Consider the following 17009-nt stretch of genomic DNA (forward strand, 5'->3'; position numbering starts at 1 on the left):
CGTCTTATCTTGGACCAGTGTAAAGTAATTTCCCATGTTCTTGTTCGTCGGGTTCTATGTTTGAGTGCTCAACACTTAGAATCGTAGTACATTTTATCTTGGACTACTGTAAAGTAATTTATAATTGTACTATTATAGAAATACATACAAAATTTATTAATATCATAATGACCTAAATCTTTCTTAATAATTTAAAAGCATAATTAAAAAAAAATCAAAAGAATATTAATTAAACGAAAAAAAAGGAAAAAAACATAGATTTTTTTTTTAAAAAAAAAATGTGTGAACGTGATTTTCAAGATTTCTTATTTGTAATATTTGATTCTCAACTTTGAATGCTATGTATATAATTTGGATAATTAATTGACCAAAATTAATGTTAAATTTTATATAATAGTATTTGCAAGGGTATTTAGAAAAAGTAAATGATATAATAGAGGATAAAATAGAAATTTTTTAAAAATTACTAAAATCAAAATAATCTGAACCATTCATTCAATCAAACAATTATACCAACATTTTTTAGCTCCTATTAGGGACATATAATTTCACAACATAAGGCATAAATTCATAATATAAGACACACAATATGGTGTGCGTTACATAACTACTAATTTGTTCCAAGTACAGAATTCAAACTTTTAAGGTACAAAATTTCATAACATAAGACAGAAAAATTGACAACACACGACACATGCACATGCTTTACAGTAAAAAAGAAAACCTGTAACGTGAATTGAATAACAAGCGATCATTATCAAAATTAAAATTCAAAACGACGTCGTTTAGGATCAGGGTCCACAGTACACTGTGGACCCTATGGTCCGAAACAACGTCGTTTTGAATGTTAGTGGACGGTGGACGCGAATGACTTCAGGGAATACATAGAATCATTGTCTAGAATACACAGAATGACTTGAGGGAATACACATAATATTGACACGATTACACAGAAATCATCCTCCTAACATTCGAATACACAAAACACGTTACAACCTATGTTTAAGTACCCCTAACATGAATACACAGAATCGTAGTCCACAATACACAAAATGCTTTCAAAGAATACACAGAAAATGAAGACATCAAATACACAAACACATCATCCCTGTGTTTAAGTATTACTAACATGTATACACAGAATCGTAGTCTACAATACTTAGAATGCCTTCAAAGAATACACAGAAAATGAAAGCACCAAATACACAAACACATCACCCCTGTGTTTAAGTACCACTAACATGAATACACAGAATGACTTGAGGGAATACACATAATATTGACACGACTACACAGAAATCATCATCCTAACATTCGAATACACGAAACATGTAACAACCTATGTTTAAGTACCACTAACATGAATACACAGAATCGTAGTCTACAATACACAGAATGCCTTCAAGGAATACACAGAATATTAACACAAATACACAGATCGGCCGAAACGGGAAACTGGATTTCAAAAAAAAAAATCGTTAATTAAAATGACCAGAACGACATCATTTTGCTACGGGATGCACAATGCATTGTGTATCTTGATCCACGATATAAATTGCCACGGTTGACCTAATTTATGGGGGACTTGGTTACTGTAAAATCATCGGGGACGAAGACAAATATGGGTTGGATCTTAACCATGGCTCTAACCCAAAGCTTAAACCATGATGGCCCAATTTTATTGGGCTTTATGGCCCTAAAGCCCAACCAATTCCGGGTTGAATTTCTCTGTTAGAAATTCAAACGCGTGGTATCTTTTAAAAAAATAAAAAAATATTTAAAGGCCGAAATGGGAAAAGATTTCATAAATCATAACACAGTCGCGTCAACTTAAAGCTACTCTCCCTCCTATAAACCCTTCTCTCCGCCGCTCTTCTCCTCCTCAATCCTCCTCTCTCCGCAACCTGCTCCGCCGCACAAACCTCGACTGCAACCACTCCGCCGCCTCATGGTAACGTTTCTTCGTTTACTGATCTACTTCGCTTTTGCCTATCCTGCTTCATTTCTTCAGTTCCGTACTTGCGCCGTCACTTGATTTGTTCATTGTATTAGGGAGTGTATATATGTGTGTGTATTTCCATTGTCTGATCCGATTTGATTTAGGTTACATCGATTTTTCGTGTGGTTTTTGAGTGGATTTCTGTTTTGTTTGTCGTTTGTAGGCTCTCCCTAATCAGCAGACTGTGGATTACCCTAGCTTCAAGCTCGTTATAGTCGGTGATGGAGGAACTGGTGAGTGGAATTTGTATATGATGTGGCTATCTGTTTTCTTTGTTGATTTGTGTCTATTTTGTCACTGGTTCAATCTAAATAAATGCTTCTAATTGTTGCAGGAAAAACTACTTTTGTGAAGAGGCATCTCACTGGTGAATTCGAGAAGAAATATGAACGTAAGTGTCTCTGCATAGCATCTTTGTTACATGATTTGTATGTATAGATGGATTAGATAGTGGATGTTATTGATTGAATTTTGTTTGTTTGTTTATTTATTTATTTATTTGTTTATGATATTCATCCTGGATAAATTTGGCTGGATGACAGCTACAATTGGTGTTGAGGTTCATCCGTTGGACTTCCATACAAACTGTGGAAAGATCCGTTTTTACTGCTGGGATACAGCTGGACAAGAGAAGTTTGGAGGACTCCGTGATGGTTATTAGTAAGTTATAATCTTTTCAATTAAAGCCTGATTAGTACAAACATTTTCAGTTTCAATCAGTTATTTATATTTATGTCTTGGATTACATATTCACATGCATTAGACTAACAATTGTGGGGACAGATAAATGCTGCTACATATGTGCCTTGCTATAATTCTTTGTGTTTGTTATGTATGGCAAGAACTGTTTATGGCATTTGTTTCAGTACTAGGGCTTCTGTTAAATTTTTGTGACTGCTAAAGTCATTTGTTTGAAATGCTGCCTTGGTTGGTGTGCTCTTGGTTCCAATTATTCTTACTTTCATAGTTTCATCTACCCTGTAATGTATATGTTGTACTAAAATTACGTTGTTAACACTGTACTAGATACTATAGGATGATTTTTGGAATATTATGCTTCATTTGACTGTCATAAGGTTCATTAGTTTTGGATATTGCCCTTAATAAAGGCTATCATGTATTAGTAGTACTGACTTTTGAATGCTTATTTTTTCTGTGGGTTAAACATTCTTCCATGTTTCCACTTGCAGCATTCATGGGCAATGTGCAGTTATTATGTTTGATGTTACTGCTCGGTTGACTTATAAGAATGTTCCTACATGGCACCGGGATCTCTGCAGGTTTGCAACTTATTCTTATAAAGTTGTCTTTGACCAAAATAGAGCTATTCAATTGCTATTATGGATTTTTGAACATACTTTCTGTTTCTTCATACAGAGTTTGTGAGAATATTCCTATTGTGCTATGTGGAAACAAAGTTGATGTCAAGAACAGGCAGGTGAAGGCAAAGCAAGTTACATTCCACAGGAAGAAGAATTTGCAGTACTATGAGATCTCTGCTAAGAGCAACTATAATTTTGAAAAGCCTTTCTTGTACCTTGCCAGAAAGCTTGCTGGGTAGGTGTCAAAGCTGTTTTTTCAATTGAGCTTGGAAATTGTTTATTGTTTAAACCCATAATGAAATTTGTCTATTTCTTGTCGTGTTCTTAGGGATGTCAACCTTCATTTTGTGGAATCCCCTGCTCTGGCTCCTCCAGAAGTACAAATTGACATTGCTGCACAGCAAAAGTAAGACTTCTTTCTGTTGTACTCTGTATATGATACTTTGAATGCTTAATTTTTGTTGTAGGCTTGCTGGTATTGTGTCTAGGTTGATCTCTCATAGGATTGCTTAGAGATTTGCTTAGTAACTAAAGATTGCATTATTTAATTTAACCATGCTAATTATTATACACTTCATCACTATTGTTACTTCTCCAAGCAGTATCAATACAGAAAGATACAAAAAAAAACTCAAAATTCATAGATTTTTGTAAATGGAGTATGGATTCTCATGTTCTCCTAGAACAACCCATTTTTTTGGTTGTCAGTAGCATTCAGGTGTCATTGATATAGTGTCTTTTATTTATACTAATTTGAGAAATCTAGTTCATCTCTAATCATTCAATACCAAATCCTCACTCTGGTGTTCTCTGTTCAGGCACGAGCTTGAGCTACAAGAAGCCGCCAATCAGCCACTTCCAGATGACGATGATGATGCCTTTGATTAGAGCTATATATCCAAGCGTCGTTTGTCTTCTGCACATCTCGTGATGTTATTTGGTAGCAATGCCCTTTTAGGTTCAGTGCATTTCATAGTAGGGTTTACTGGTTGTGACTTTTATTTTGGCTATTGGTGCTATTTCTAGCAAACATGTTACATGTTTTAAGCTTGAAGACATTAGTTGGCTCAATATGTTCCCATACCCATCTACATATTAAAGCCCATTTTGAGCTGCAGTATTTTAATGTTATCTTTTGTGAGAATTATCTATAATTTTTTAAAAAGAAATATTCTATATATTTATTGATTTTCTTGTGAGTAGGTAAATGTTATTACTCACACACACAATAAGTTAAAAATGAAGAATTTAAGAGCTAATTGTATAAGACGGGTGCAATGATGCTCTTAATTGAATACTATTATGCTTAGGGTGTGTATGGAAACTCAGAAAATAATTTTTAGAAATTATTTTTTTTATTTGATTGTGCTTGAAAAATTAAGTCAATGGAAAATGTTTTTCATTGACATGGAAAAATATGACTAATTTAGAGGAAAATACCTTTTGTCAAAATATGACGGAAGTTATTTTCACAAATCAAAAATAATTTTTGACCACAATCGTTTTTGACAACAATCACAAAGTCACAACCTTAGTTTTTGACGGAATTAAAATAATTTAAGGGCTTTTTTTTTTTTTTTTTTTTTTTTAAATTTCTCATTTTTAATATTATTGTAAATATTTTTATATGTTAAATAAAATAATTAAAAAGTTTAATTATACAATTTTACTCATTTTTCATAAAATGGATCAAACACACTAAAAAAGTTTTTTATAATGTAACAAACATTAAAAAATGAATAATTTTTTAAAAAATAACTTATTTTTCAAAATTCATTTTTTTAATTTCTAAGCACTCTTAACTAAAATGGTGCGTATACCACCACTGAGTCATTTTGTTTGCCCTTCAAATGTGTTTAGGGTATATGATGATAGTAATATTATTGAGTACACTAAGATTTTTTATTTTATTTTATTTTATTTTTATCTCGTAATTAGTGATGGTGCATGTTTAATGTAATCTTCCACTTTCAGGAAAGGAATTACTTATTTATCGAGTAATAATGTGTCTAATTTGTACCGTTGTACGGAGTACCATTGATTTTGCAGGTGTAATACTTGTTCACTGACTTCTCTAAAGAGAGAGGGGAAGAGATTTTTATTGACTCATTAAATTTAAGGGTAATAATGTAAAAATTGGCTTGTTGAGATGGACAAATTAAGTTCATAAATTTAATACATTGGGTTTATTATTAGTAGAATGTGAATAATCAAAATTTTACGTTATTATACTTAAATTTGATGTTAGTAAATGAATATTTAATCGGGTGACCAAATTTAGAACAAAATCAATAGTCAATGGACCGCTTATAGGCAAATTGAAAGCCATGAATGGAAATTGATGAATGTCAATAGTAAGGGAGTATTTATGATCAACCATTATACGGTAGACCATTGTGGACTATGGTCATAAAACACCGTCGTTTCATTAAGTAAAAGAAACGGCTGCAGGAAGTCTTAACAGAGCTCTGTAAAGGATATTACAGTTCATCTCAAAAGATACTGCCTCACATTTGTTTTTATATTATCAAATGAAACTGTAGTTATATCGAAATGAAATTGTAGTTATGTTGAAAGGAAACTGCAGTATATATAAAATGAAACTGAATAACAGTTTCACATTTTTTAGTGCATATTGTCCAATGAAACTATAGTTATATCGAAATGATATTGTAGTTGTGTTGAAAAGAAACTGCAGTGTATTATAAAAGAAACTGTAGTTGTGTTGAAAGGAAACTGAATAACAGTTTCACATATTTGAGTGTATAATATCGACTGAAACTGCAGTTATATCAAAAAGGAACTAAAGGTAACTGCAGTGTATATAAATTAAAAGTGAACAGCGCGGAACGGATGTCGTTTCAGCCGTTTGTTTTTAATTTTTCATTAATCAAAACGACAGCGTTTTGATGCATGGTCCACGGTAAAATTTGCGATTTATGATTCAATTAAAAGTTATGAATAAAAATGGATAAATGTCAATAGTCAATGGACCATTCAAGAAATTAACTCTTATGGCAAATAAGTGAAAATCAATGATGTAAAAAAAAAAAAAAAATCAAGAGTGTGATTAAATGTGATAATAATATAATAATCGATGACTAAAAATAAGATTTGTTCTTTTTTTTTTTTTTAAACATAAGATTTGTTCTTAAATCCATGTCAATTCAAATCGAAACATTAAATGCGAAGCATCTATACTATATATAAAAACAATTTCCTCCTCCCAAATTTTCTCCCAAAACTTAGGGGTATTTTGGTAAAATCTTTATTTTATTTATTTATTTATTTATTATTTTATTAATTATCCATCCTATAATATTATTATGGTAATATATGATAATGATAATATGATAATATGGTAATATTGTTAATATTAATGGGTGATGGGTGATTGGTGATATATAATTGATAATTGATAATATGGTATATGGTATTATTCTTAATATTAATATATTAACATATAATATATTAATATATACTAATATTAATTAATTAATTGGTGATTATTTTAAAAAAGAATAATTAATTGGTGATTGGTGATTAGTGATATGGTAATATTGTTATATATTAATATTTATATTTATATAGATTGATATTGATATTAATTAATTAATTGGTGATTGGTGATTAGTGATATGATAATCTATATCTATATATCTATATATATTTATATAATTGACATGTAATTAACTATATTAGAATGAAAAAATTATATAATATTGTAGTAAAATTTTTACATGTCAATCATCTATATTTACATAAAATTAAAATTAATTATACTTTCCTTTTGAAAAATCTTCCATATTATGTTTATCCTCCACTATATAATGATGAGAAATGACTCTTCTCTCACAACGTACCAATATCTGTGCTCTCACTATTAGTTAGAGATTTATAATCTGTAATTCTACGAAGTCGAAGATCGAACTTTAACAAGCGTAGAATTGTTATGGTATGCGGTATGATTTAATTTTTAGTTGATTCATTCTGCATGTTGGAGATCCTCATGGTGTAGTCTGCATTCCATAGAGTATTTTGTAGTACTGTGATTTAGTTTGATTTTAACAGCTCAATATGCTTTAATTTTTGCTGATAAGGTTTCAAGTAGCTAGGCCAATTTTGCCATGGGCGTATCACGTATGTAAAATTACAATTTTCAGAGTGATTATAGTGAACAATCAAATATTTTCTATAATTATATATTTTAATCACATTACTTTGATTGGTAATTTCTAATGGAAAAACATTGTATTGTAACTTTGTATTACGAGATTTTGAATGATAATACCTTATTTAACTATCCATCTTTTTAGTTGTACTGTGCAAAATAACTAGCAATCTACGGATGCTCATCTATATATTGTAGAATTTGCAATCTTGATCTTCCCCATTTACGGATGCTTATGTAATTTGGTAAAAATGGTAGTTACTATACTTGAATAAATCCTCAATTATTCATTCCAATTGTTCGTTGTACCATTCCAATTCTTCATTTTATAAAAAATGGTGCATTGGAAGCTAAACATGAGTCATTGTATCATTGATTGTTGATTTCAATTATTATTAATCTTTATCATTAATTGCACAATACTAATTCACACTTATTAGTTAAAAAATGGTGATTACTATACTTGAATAGATGAAATAATAATATTAAATTTTGTAGTCTCGATTTAAAATCTATTATGTTAATATAATAATAATAATAATAGTAATAATAATAATAATAATAATAATAATAATAATAATAATAATAATATACTCCGTAGTAATAATAATCTAAAATTCTTAATATAATTTTCCTAATAATAATAATATAATAATAATAATAATAATNATTGGTGATATATAATTGATAATTGATAATATGGTATATGGTATTATTCTTAATATTAATATATTAACATATAATATATTAATATATACTAATATTAATTAATTAATTGGTGATTATTTTAAAAAAGAATAATTAATTGGTGATTGGTGATTAGTGATATGGTAATATTGTTATATATTAATATTTATATTTATATAGATTGATATTGATATTAATTAATTAATTGGTGATTGGTGATTAGTGATATGATAATCTATATCTATATATCTATATATATTTATATAATTGACATGTAATTAACTATATTAGAATGAAAAAATTATATAATATTGTAGTAAAATTTTTACATGTCAATCATCTATATTTACATAAAATTAAAATTAATTATACTTTCCTTTTGAAAAATCTTCCATATTATGTTTATCCTCCACTATATAATGATGAGAAATGACTCTTCTCTCACAACGTACCAATATCTGTGCTCTCACTATTAGTTAGAGATTTATAATCTGTAATTCTACGAAGTCGAAGATCGAACTTTAACAAGCGTAGAATTGTTATGGTATGCGGTATGATTTAATTTTTAGTTGATTCATTCTGCATGTTGGAGATCCTCATGGTGTAGTCTGCATTCCATAGAGTATTTTGTAGTACTGTGATTTAGTTTGATTTTAACAGCTCAATATGCTTTAATTTTTGCTGATAAGGTTTCAAGTAGCTAGGCCAATTTTGCCATGGGCGTATCACGTATGTAAAATTACAATTTTCAGAGTGATTATAGTGAACAATCAAATATTTTCTATAATTATATATTTTAATCACATTACTTTGATTGGTAATTTCTAATGGAAAAACATTGTATTGTAACTTTGTATTACGAGATTTTGAATGATAATACCTTATTTAACTATCCATCTTTTTAGTTGTACTGTGCAAAATAACTAGCAATCTACGGATGCTCATCTATATATTGTAGAATTTGCAATCTTGATCTTCCCCATTTACGGATGCTTATGTAATTTGGTAAAAATGGTAGTTACTATACTTGAATAAATCCTCAATTATTCATTCCAATTGTTCGTTGTACCATTCCAATTCTTCATTTTATAAAAAATGGTGCATTGGAAGCTAAACATGAGTCATTGTATCATTGATTGTTGATTTCAATTATTATTAATCTTTATCATTAATTGCACAATACTAATTCACACTTATTAGTTAAAAAATGGTGATTACTATACTTGAATAGATGAAATAATAATATTAAATTTTGTAGTCTCGATTTAAAATCTATTATGTTAATATAATAATAATAATAATAGTAATAATAATAATAATAATAATAATAATAATAATAATAATAATAATATACTCCGTAGTAATAATAATCTAAAATTCTTAATATAATTTTCCTAATAATAATAATATAATCTAAAATTCTTAATATAATTTTCCTAATAATAATAATATAATAATAATAATAATAATCCATAACTCTTAATATAAGAATATAATAATAATAATAATAATCCATAACTCTTAATATAAGTTTGTAACTAAATTTTCCTATTAAATCTGTTTATAAAGGTAATTAGTAACTAAATTTTCCTATTAAATCTGTTTATAAAGGTAATTATAAACTAAATTTTCCTATTAAATCTGTTTATAAAGGTAATTATAATTATAGAATTGAGAAATTCCTATGATATTTTATTTAATTGATATTATTCCTAATATATTTTATCTAAAAGGCTTCCTTCCTTTTTTATAACATTGTTCCATATGTTAATCCGTTTAATATGCTAATCTATATAGGTAATTACCATATACTATTTACCATCTAAATAATCCGTGGTAATTACACTATATTTAACATCTAAATTTATTATGGTCATTAAACATAGAGATTTCATTCTTACGATATGATAATTTTATATATTTTTACTTCAGATAATGTCAATTACCCGTGCATTTCATTTGATTACTTTTGAATAAAATCTTAAAAATTATGACAACTAATGAATTAATATTGTTGTTCGTAATATAAATTTTATCAAATCAGTTAACGAAATTGATAATACACATATTACATCCATAATTAGAGGAGATTAACAAAATTATGATAATTATTTCAATTCACGTATTATTATGCTAATTCACATATTATTACGTTCATACAATTATGTAAATTATTTCAATTCACAGATTATTACACATATAAAATTATGCTAATGGTTACTTTGGAATAAAATCTTAATAATTATGGTCATTGAGAAATTAGTTCAAACATTATACTTTTATTAAACGGTTTTTTATACTTGCCGTAATTTTATCTAATCAATTAAAGAAATTAATGGTACACATATTACAGACATAATTAAAGAAAATTAAACATACACATATATATTACAGATAAAATTAAAGAAAATTAAACATACACATATTACGTCCATAATTAAACGAAATTAAAATATACATTATTTTTTAATTATAATATATACTCCTTAATTACCATACTTATTCATAATACATGGACGTCAAAATTAGCATAATATTAATCTATACTATATATAAAAACATAAGAATAGTAAAGGCATATTTTAAATTTTAAACAATAAATAGAATGAAAATATTTCAATAATAATATTCTACATCATTAATTAAAAATAGAACAGAAATTAGGTAAAAATACCAGTGGATCTATTATTCTAATTGACTAATTAACTGAAAATCAAAAAAAAAAATCGACTAAAAATGAATCTGATGTTACTAATTGATTGAATATATAAAAGGAAATGAATATTAATAATTGATTGTAAATAAAAAAAAATATTCATAATTAACTAAAATGAGAAAGGAAATGGTCATATCATTGCAATTTAATTAAAAAAGGAAAATATTCTACATCATAAATAATAAAGGCATATTATAAACAATATTAAAGATAAATTAAAAAAGGAACGGAAATTAAAAATGAAATGGAAATATTTCAATAATAATATTCTACATCATCAATTAAAAATGGAACGAAAATTAGGTAAATATTACTACGTAATTCTTTTCATTTTTCCTAGATAAGGTTGCCTGATATTAATTTACACATAACAATCGGCACTAATAATTTAAAAAAAAATTAAAAAAATAGAAGAACTGCTGGAGACGTCTGTTTTGTTTTTTTTTTTTAAAAATATTATTATTATTATTATTATTTAATTATTTTAATTAAAATTATTTAAAAAGTTTATTTTAAAATTAGTAACCACCATGTCATCACAATTGTAGGTAAACAGGTCAATTTGGACTTTTTTTTTTTGAAAACATGTCAATTTGTACTTAATTGCATGAGTTTATATAGTTCAGGAATCCAATTGTATTCTTTTTGAGTTCGATGGCCTAATTGCAGTTTTGTGTGTAGTTCAGTGGTTTATTTGACCATTATTCCGAGAAAAATGATATTACTAATTGATTTAAAATATAAAAAGATCGTAATCTATATTCTATACTATATATAAAAGTAAAATCCTCCTATTTCATTCCCCGCCTAAACTTTTGTAGTCAATTAATGAAATATTTTATTGGTCAAATAATTAATAAAGCTTATTTGTTAAGAAAATGTAAAATAGAAATTAACTAATATCTATAAATTGATAATATGTATACTCACGTATCAACACTATTAATAAAAGTAAAATCATTTATCGGGAAAAGAAAAGGATATTACTAATTGACTGAAAATTATTTAAAAACTTTAATAGTTAATTATACTTTCCTTTTGAAAACTCTAAGTTATTTAAACTTTAAAAAAATTAATTGAACATGGGTTGTTAGATTTTTATAATAATCAAAATTAATTCATTCAAATATGGAGGAGGAAGATAAAACTAAATGCAATATGGGGAAAATGAATATACTTAAAGTATAAAAGTATAATTACACATATATTAGTGTAATTGACAAATAATAATTGCCTAATAATTATTATGATAATTAAGTTAAGCATTGGTCGTTGAATTTATTTTTATAATAATTACAATTAATTTATTTCTCATTTTCTCATATTTATTTTAGTAATAATATAATTATATAAGTCATAATATAATTATATAAGTCATATTACTTATAGATCTTTTTAAGATAATTTTAGACAAACAAGTCATATATTATTCAATTAATTGAGTAATATTTTTGTATTAATCTTATAATCAAATAAATGTACACGTTCAATATTAGAATTTTTTATAATTTCTTTATTTTTATTATCTCAATATATAATAAAAAAAATTTATCCACGCCCGGGTAATTGGACAATTATTTGTTCTAATTCAAAGGAAAACATCAGAAAACATAATCGATCCAATCAATTTCATCAATTGCGCTATATAATATTCGATGTTATAATATATATATATATATATATATATATATATATATATATATATAATTATATATTGATCCAAATATTCTTTAAATATTATAACAAATCCATTCCGTGCAACGCACGGACGAAAATACTAGTTAGGTATAAAACAATCATTATATAATGAAATATTGATATATATGTTCATTTTTAATATATTACCTATTCAATAATGAACTGTTGATATACATGTTCATTTTTAATATATTATCTATTAGTATATACTAAATAAAAGTGAATTTTTTTTTAAAATTCTACTGACTCTATTACAATGCATTATCTGTTCATAAGCATAAAAAATCAATATCGCTTTGACTCCAACCCACAACCTTCCATATAAGAGTGCAACTTGGTGCCACTAGACCACAAGGTCTTGACATAAAAGTAAATTTATAATATATTAAAAATAAATATTTATCAATCATCAACCTTACCATAAAATCAATAATCTAACATATAATTTAGCGGTACAAACCGGAAAATTATGCTATGGACCTAGGTCCATCATGCAAGGAGGACCATGGTTCATCATGCAAGAAGGACCATGGTCCATGTTCACAATTTTAGAACTCTATGTTCACAATCTTAGAACTATATATTCACAATTTTATTATATAAATTCGAAAATTATGTTATATTGTTGAATATAAAGTTAAAAAATTGTGAATAAAAAATTTTAAATTATAAATATACAGTTTTAAAATTGTGAACATAGAATTCTAAAGTCCACCTTGCAAGGTGAATCCAGATCGATGACATGACAACAGGTACAAACCAGAATAGTCTCTTTCAATGTCGGTTAGAGTCGCCCAGATTTAGGGACCAATGATTGTGAGTGGGGTGTGTGGCTAAGTGGCATTGCTGTGTCCAATCCACATCATTCCAACCCAAGCCAAAACATCGCCTGTTTCCACCTGCCCCCTAAACTCCCCACCATCTTTCATTCTTCATTAATCATGCCTGCCCGCCATCCAAAACAAAATTATTAACTTAGATCTGAATTTCCAAACACAATTTATTAGTTCCCAGTATTGTTACTAATTTTACATGCTTATTGCGTTAAATACTCAATGTTTAAATTTAAAATATATCAATTAAAGATTATATAAGAAAAACTTATTATACTTGACATTAAAATTAATATTTAAATTGCACTTTTCTAAAAATAATTATTTAAATATTTATTATAGTTGGTATGGTATTAGATAGTAGATACTACTTATTGTTAGAATTAGTCTCTTGTTATTTGTTTTTGGATAGCTTTGTCATCGTCTACGTCTACATTGCTTGTCCGCTTTTATTTATTTATTTATTTATTTTTTGTTGTTCTTGGTAGTATCTCATGTGCAATTGGTATATATATATATATAGTTAATACCCAAAATAGTCCTTGACTATAATGGTTTTTCTCAATTCCGTCCTAAACGACTTTGGTGACCTAACTTTGTCCAGGACTTTTGTGTTTTTGCTCACTATAGTCCTCCATTAGTTAATCCGTCAAGTTGGTGTTAAATAGATGGTTAATTCTGTAATTTGAATACTGGCTTCTTTTTACTCCACTTGCGATGACTTTGTGGACGATAACGATGAACTTGTTTCATTCTCTGGTTTATTAGTTCAGTAGAAGAGGGTGAGCGTTTGAACGGGAAGAAGAAACACGTAATTTACGTGGGGATGCTGATAATGACAATTTGAAGGTTTATGAGAAAGTTACTACTTGGAAATTTGATTTATCAAGCATAAAACCAGACATTTGGGTGCTACATAAACAGAATAGCTGGATTTTGCTTCTGAAACCTAGAAAGGCATTTGAGGATGGATACAATTATTAGGACAATATTGGTTAGTCTGCATTGCTTGCATTTCTTTAGGAAGACTCATGACTCTTCTGTTAAAGCCTTTTGAGATTAGATGCACAAAGTTTTCGATCATGTTCATATTATGATCCCTTACAATACCATCTCTATCTTTTATATTTGCCTTTTGGTTTTTAATTTAAATGTTATTCCTCTGTTTGTAGTTTGAGCCAAGGCCTTCAGAGAATGATCTAGTGGATCATATGGACCTTATAGCCGAAGTTGTAAAACATGATGCTATATTGGCTAAATCCAAGGCTTGTGATCCTTCTTATGATTTGTTGATCTGATATGCTTCATGCAGAGAATATGTCAATCTGCTAATGATTTTTTTTTTAATTTTATTTTCCTTCTGAAATATTCCTTTGGAAACTAAAGCATCTGTATTTATGTTTTTGTGGGAGTGTGCAAAATATTTATTTATTGATAATCTTTGATTATAGAATAATTCGTGCTTCGTTCTTCAGGTATTACTTACACTCCTTAAAGAGAGGCGGCCTAAAAATTAAAGAGGATAATTCTTGATGAGGTTAGGATTACATATTAAAAACTCATTACAAAACACTCTTGCAGTGTAAAAATTCAAGAGTAGATATGATGTAGGGTAAATAAAAAATAGGCTATCAACTTCTATTAGCATGCTGACTGTCTTTTGGCAGGTAAATGATAAAACCCTTTCAGGGTTTAAACTTTATAGTTGATGGTCTAGGTGATGAAACTTTCGAAGATGTCTCTGATGACGATGAAGATGACCAGTTTGAATCTGTGTGTGCAATCTGTGATAATGGTGGTGAGATGATTTGGTAAGCTTCTTTTTACTCCACTTGCGAATTCTATAACTTCAATACTGGCTTCTGTAATTTCATACTGCAATCACCTCTCCTTTTATCATTGGTTCATTGATTGCTTCAGTCACAGCTGCTCTCAATGGTGGAGTAAAAAGAAGGTAGTATTTTTTATTTTTTTTGAAAACAAAAAGAAGGTAGTATTGAAATTACATAATTGACCCTGTATTTAACACCAACTTGACGGATTAACAAACGGGGGACTATTTTGAGCAAAAACACAAAAGTCCGGGACTAAGTTAGGTCACAAAAGTCATTTAGTACGAAATTGAAAAAAACCACTATAGTCAAGGACTATTTTGGGTATTAACTCTCTCTCTCTCTCTCTATATATATATATATAGAGAGAGAGAGAAAGAATTGACTTCCTGTGCAGTTGTGCGGTCAAATCTGCGCCATTTATTCAAAAGTAGTTATCAAGATAGATGAACCGTCCAGAATGAACATAAATTAAAAAAAAAAGCAGTAGCATTATTGTAATTTTACATATTTGTTGAAACCTTTAGGTGCATCATTTCAATACTTAAGGTGCGTCATTTTTTTTTCGGTGTGTACTTAAGGTGCGTCATTAGTTCTACACTTGAAAACTTAAAGGTACTTAATTGTAAAGCTTAAGGTGCGTTTTATCAAAGCTTAAGGTGCGTAAATTTTTAGCGGCAGGTGTATATAAGTTTACAGTTTAAGGTGCTTAAGTCTAAAACTTAAGATGCGCCATTTTAACATTTAAGGTGCGTATTTTTTAAGCTTAATGTGCGTCAGTTTTGAACCTTAAGGTGCATCAGTTAACACTCAAGGTGCACAGGTTGACACTTAAGGTGTGTAAATTCTATACTTAAGGTGCGTCATTTTGTGTTAAGCGCACTTCCGCATGGGAACCCTTCCCTATATATATAGGGAAAATGGTGAGTTTAGTCCCTGAGTTATAATGGTAGTGACGACTCAGTCACTGAGTTATGATCGTATTCATTTTTAGTCCCTCAGTTATGAGTGAAGTGGCGCATTTGGTCCCCGACCGTTAAAACTTACGGAAAAATTTAAAAACAATATTTAAAATTTTAGGGGTAAATTAAGAAATTCACATTTCATTCACTTTCTTATATTGAAACTACTTTTTGCAACATTATTTTCAACTTCCTAGCATTCTATTTCAATGTTATTCAATTCCAAAAGCAAATTCCAAAAGCAATTCAATAATCCTCCATATGGCATGTTAGTAACCTGAGTCTGGTATAAGGAACCTGTGACTCAGTACAAACAGGAAAACATTTGATATGATCATTAGAGAGAGACCTCAACTAATATCATTCAACGTTGTGTGCATGAGTCGAGAAAGTTCAGCCGTGTTGTGTTCAACCATGTGTTCAGGGAACAAAATCAACCTGCGGATGCTTTAGCAAAACTTGCCCTCCGGGGTCGAAGCGGTCTTCGTATTTACAATTCTACTCCACATGGTCTACAGGATGCTGTTCTTGATGATCAAAGGGGAGTGTGTTTCAACTGGCGTGTTCACCGCAGCTGGGATGATGTACATTTTCATTAGATTGTGTTTTTTCGGGTGTCCCCCTCCTCTTTTTATTAAAAAATTGTCTTCAAGCTTGTAAAACACATCATCCTTTTTTTATTTCCCTTACTAAATTCACCAAGGAAGTAACTTAATCAAAATCGTATATTCTGACAATATATGAAAATTTTAATATATATATATATATATATATATATATAGTCATGAT

General features: G+C 28.3%; 1 protein-coding gene across 1 annotated transcript; it reads left to right on the forward strand.

The window, feature by feature from the left end:
- Positions 1-1807: 1807 nt before the first annotated feature.
- On the forward strand, positions 1808-4501 carry LOC116002823 (GTP-binding nuclear protein Ran/TC4). Its single transcript, XM_031242989.1, has 8 exons — positions 1808-1951; positions 2163-2232; positions 2334-2390; positions 2542-2659; positions 3190-3279; positions 3377-3556; positions 3650-3727; positions 4140-4501. Exons 1-8 carry the CDS (start codon positions 1949-1951, stop codon positions 4207-4209), a joined length of 666 nt encoding a protein of 221 aa, XP_031098849.1. The 5' UTR covers positions 1808-1948; the 3' UTR covers positions 4210-4501.
- Positions 4502-17009: the final 12508 nt, after the last annotated feature.

The sequence above is a fragment of the Ipomoea triloba genome, chromosome 13 (genome assembly GCF_003576645.1).
Source record: "Ipomoea triloba cultivar NCNSP0323 chromosome 13, ASM357664v1".
Taxonomy (NCBI): Eukaryota; Viridiplantae; Streptophyta; class Magnoliopsida; order Solanales; family Convolvulaceae; genus Ipomoea; species Ipomoea triloba.

Bases quoted from the DNA above. Each gene is read 5' to 3' on its own strand.
- LOC116002823 (XM_031242989.1), top strand. The intron at 2,233-2,333 runs GTGAGTGGAATT...TAATTGTTGCAG, and splicing joins AGTCGGTGATGGAGGAACTG to GAAAAACTACTTTTGTGAAG. The intron at 3,280-3,376 runs GTTTGCAACTTA...TTCTTCATACAG, and splicing joins TGGCACCGGGATCTCTGCAG to AGTTTGTGAGAATATTCCTA.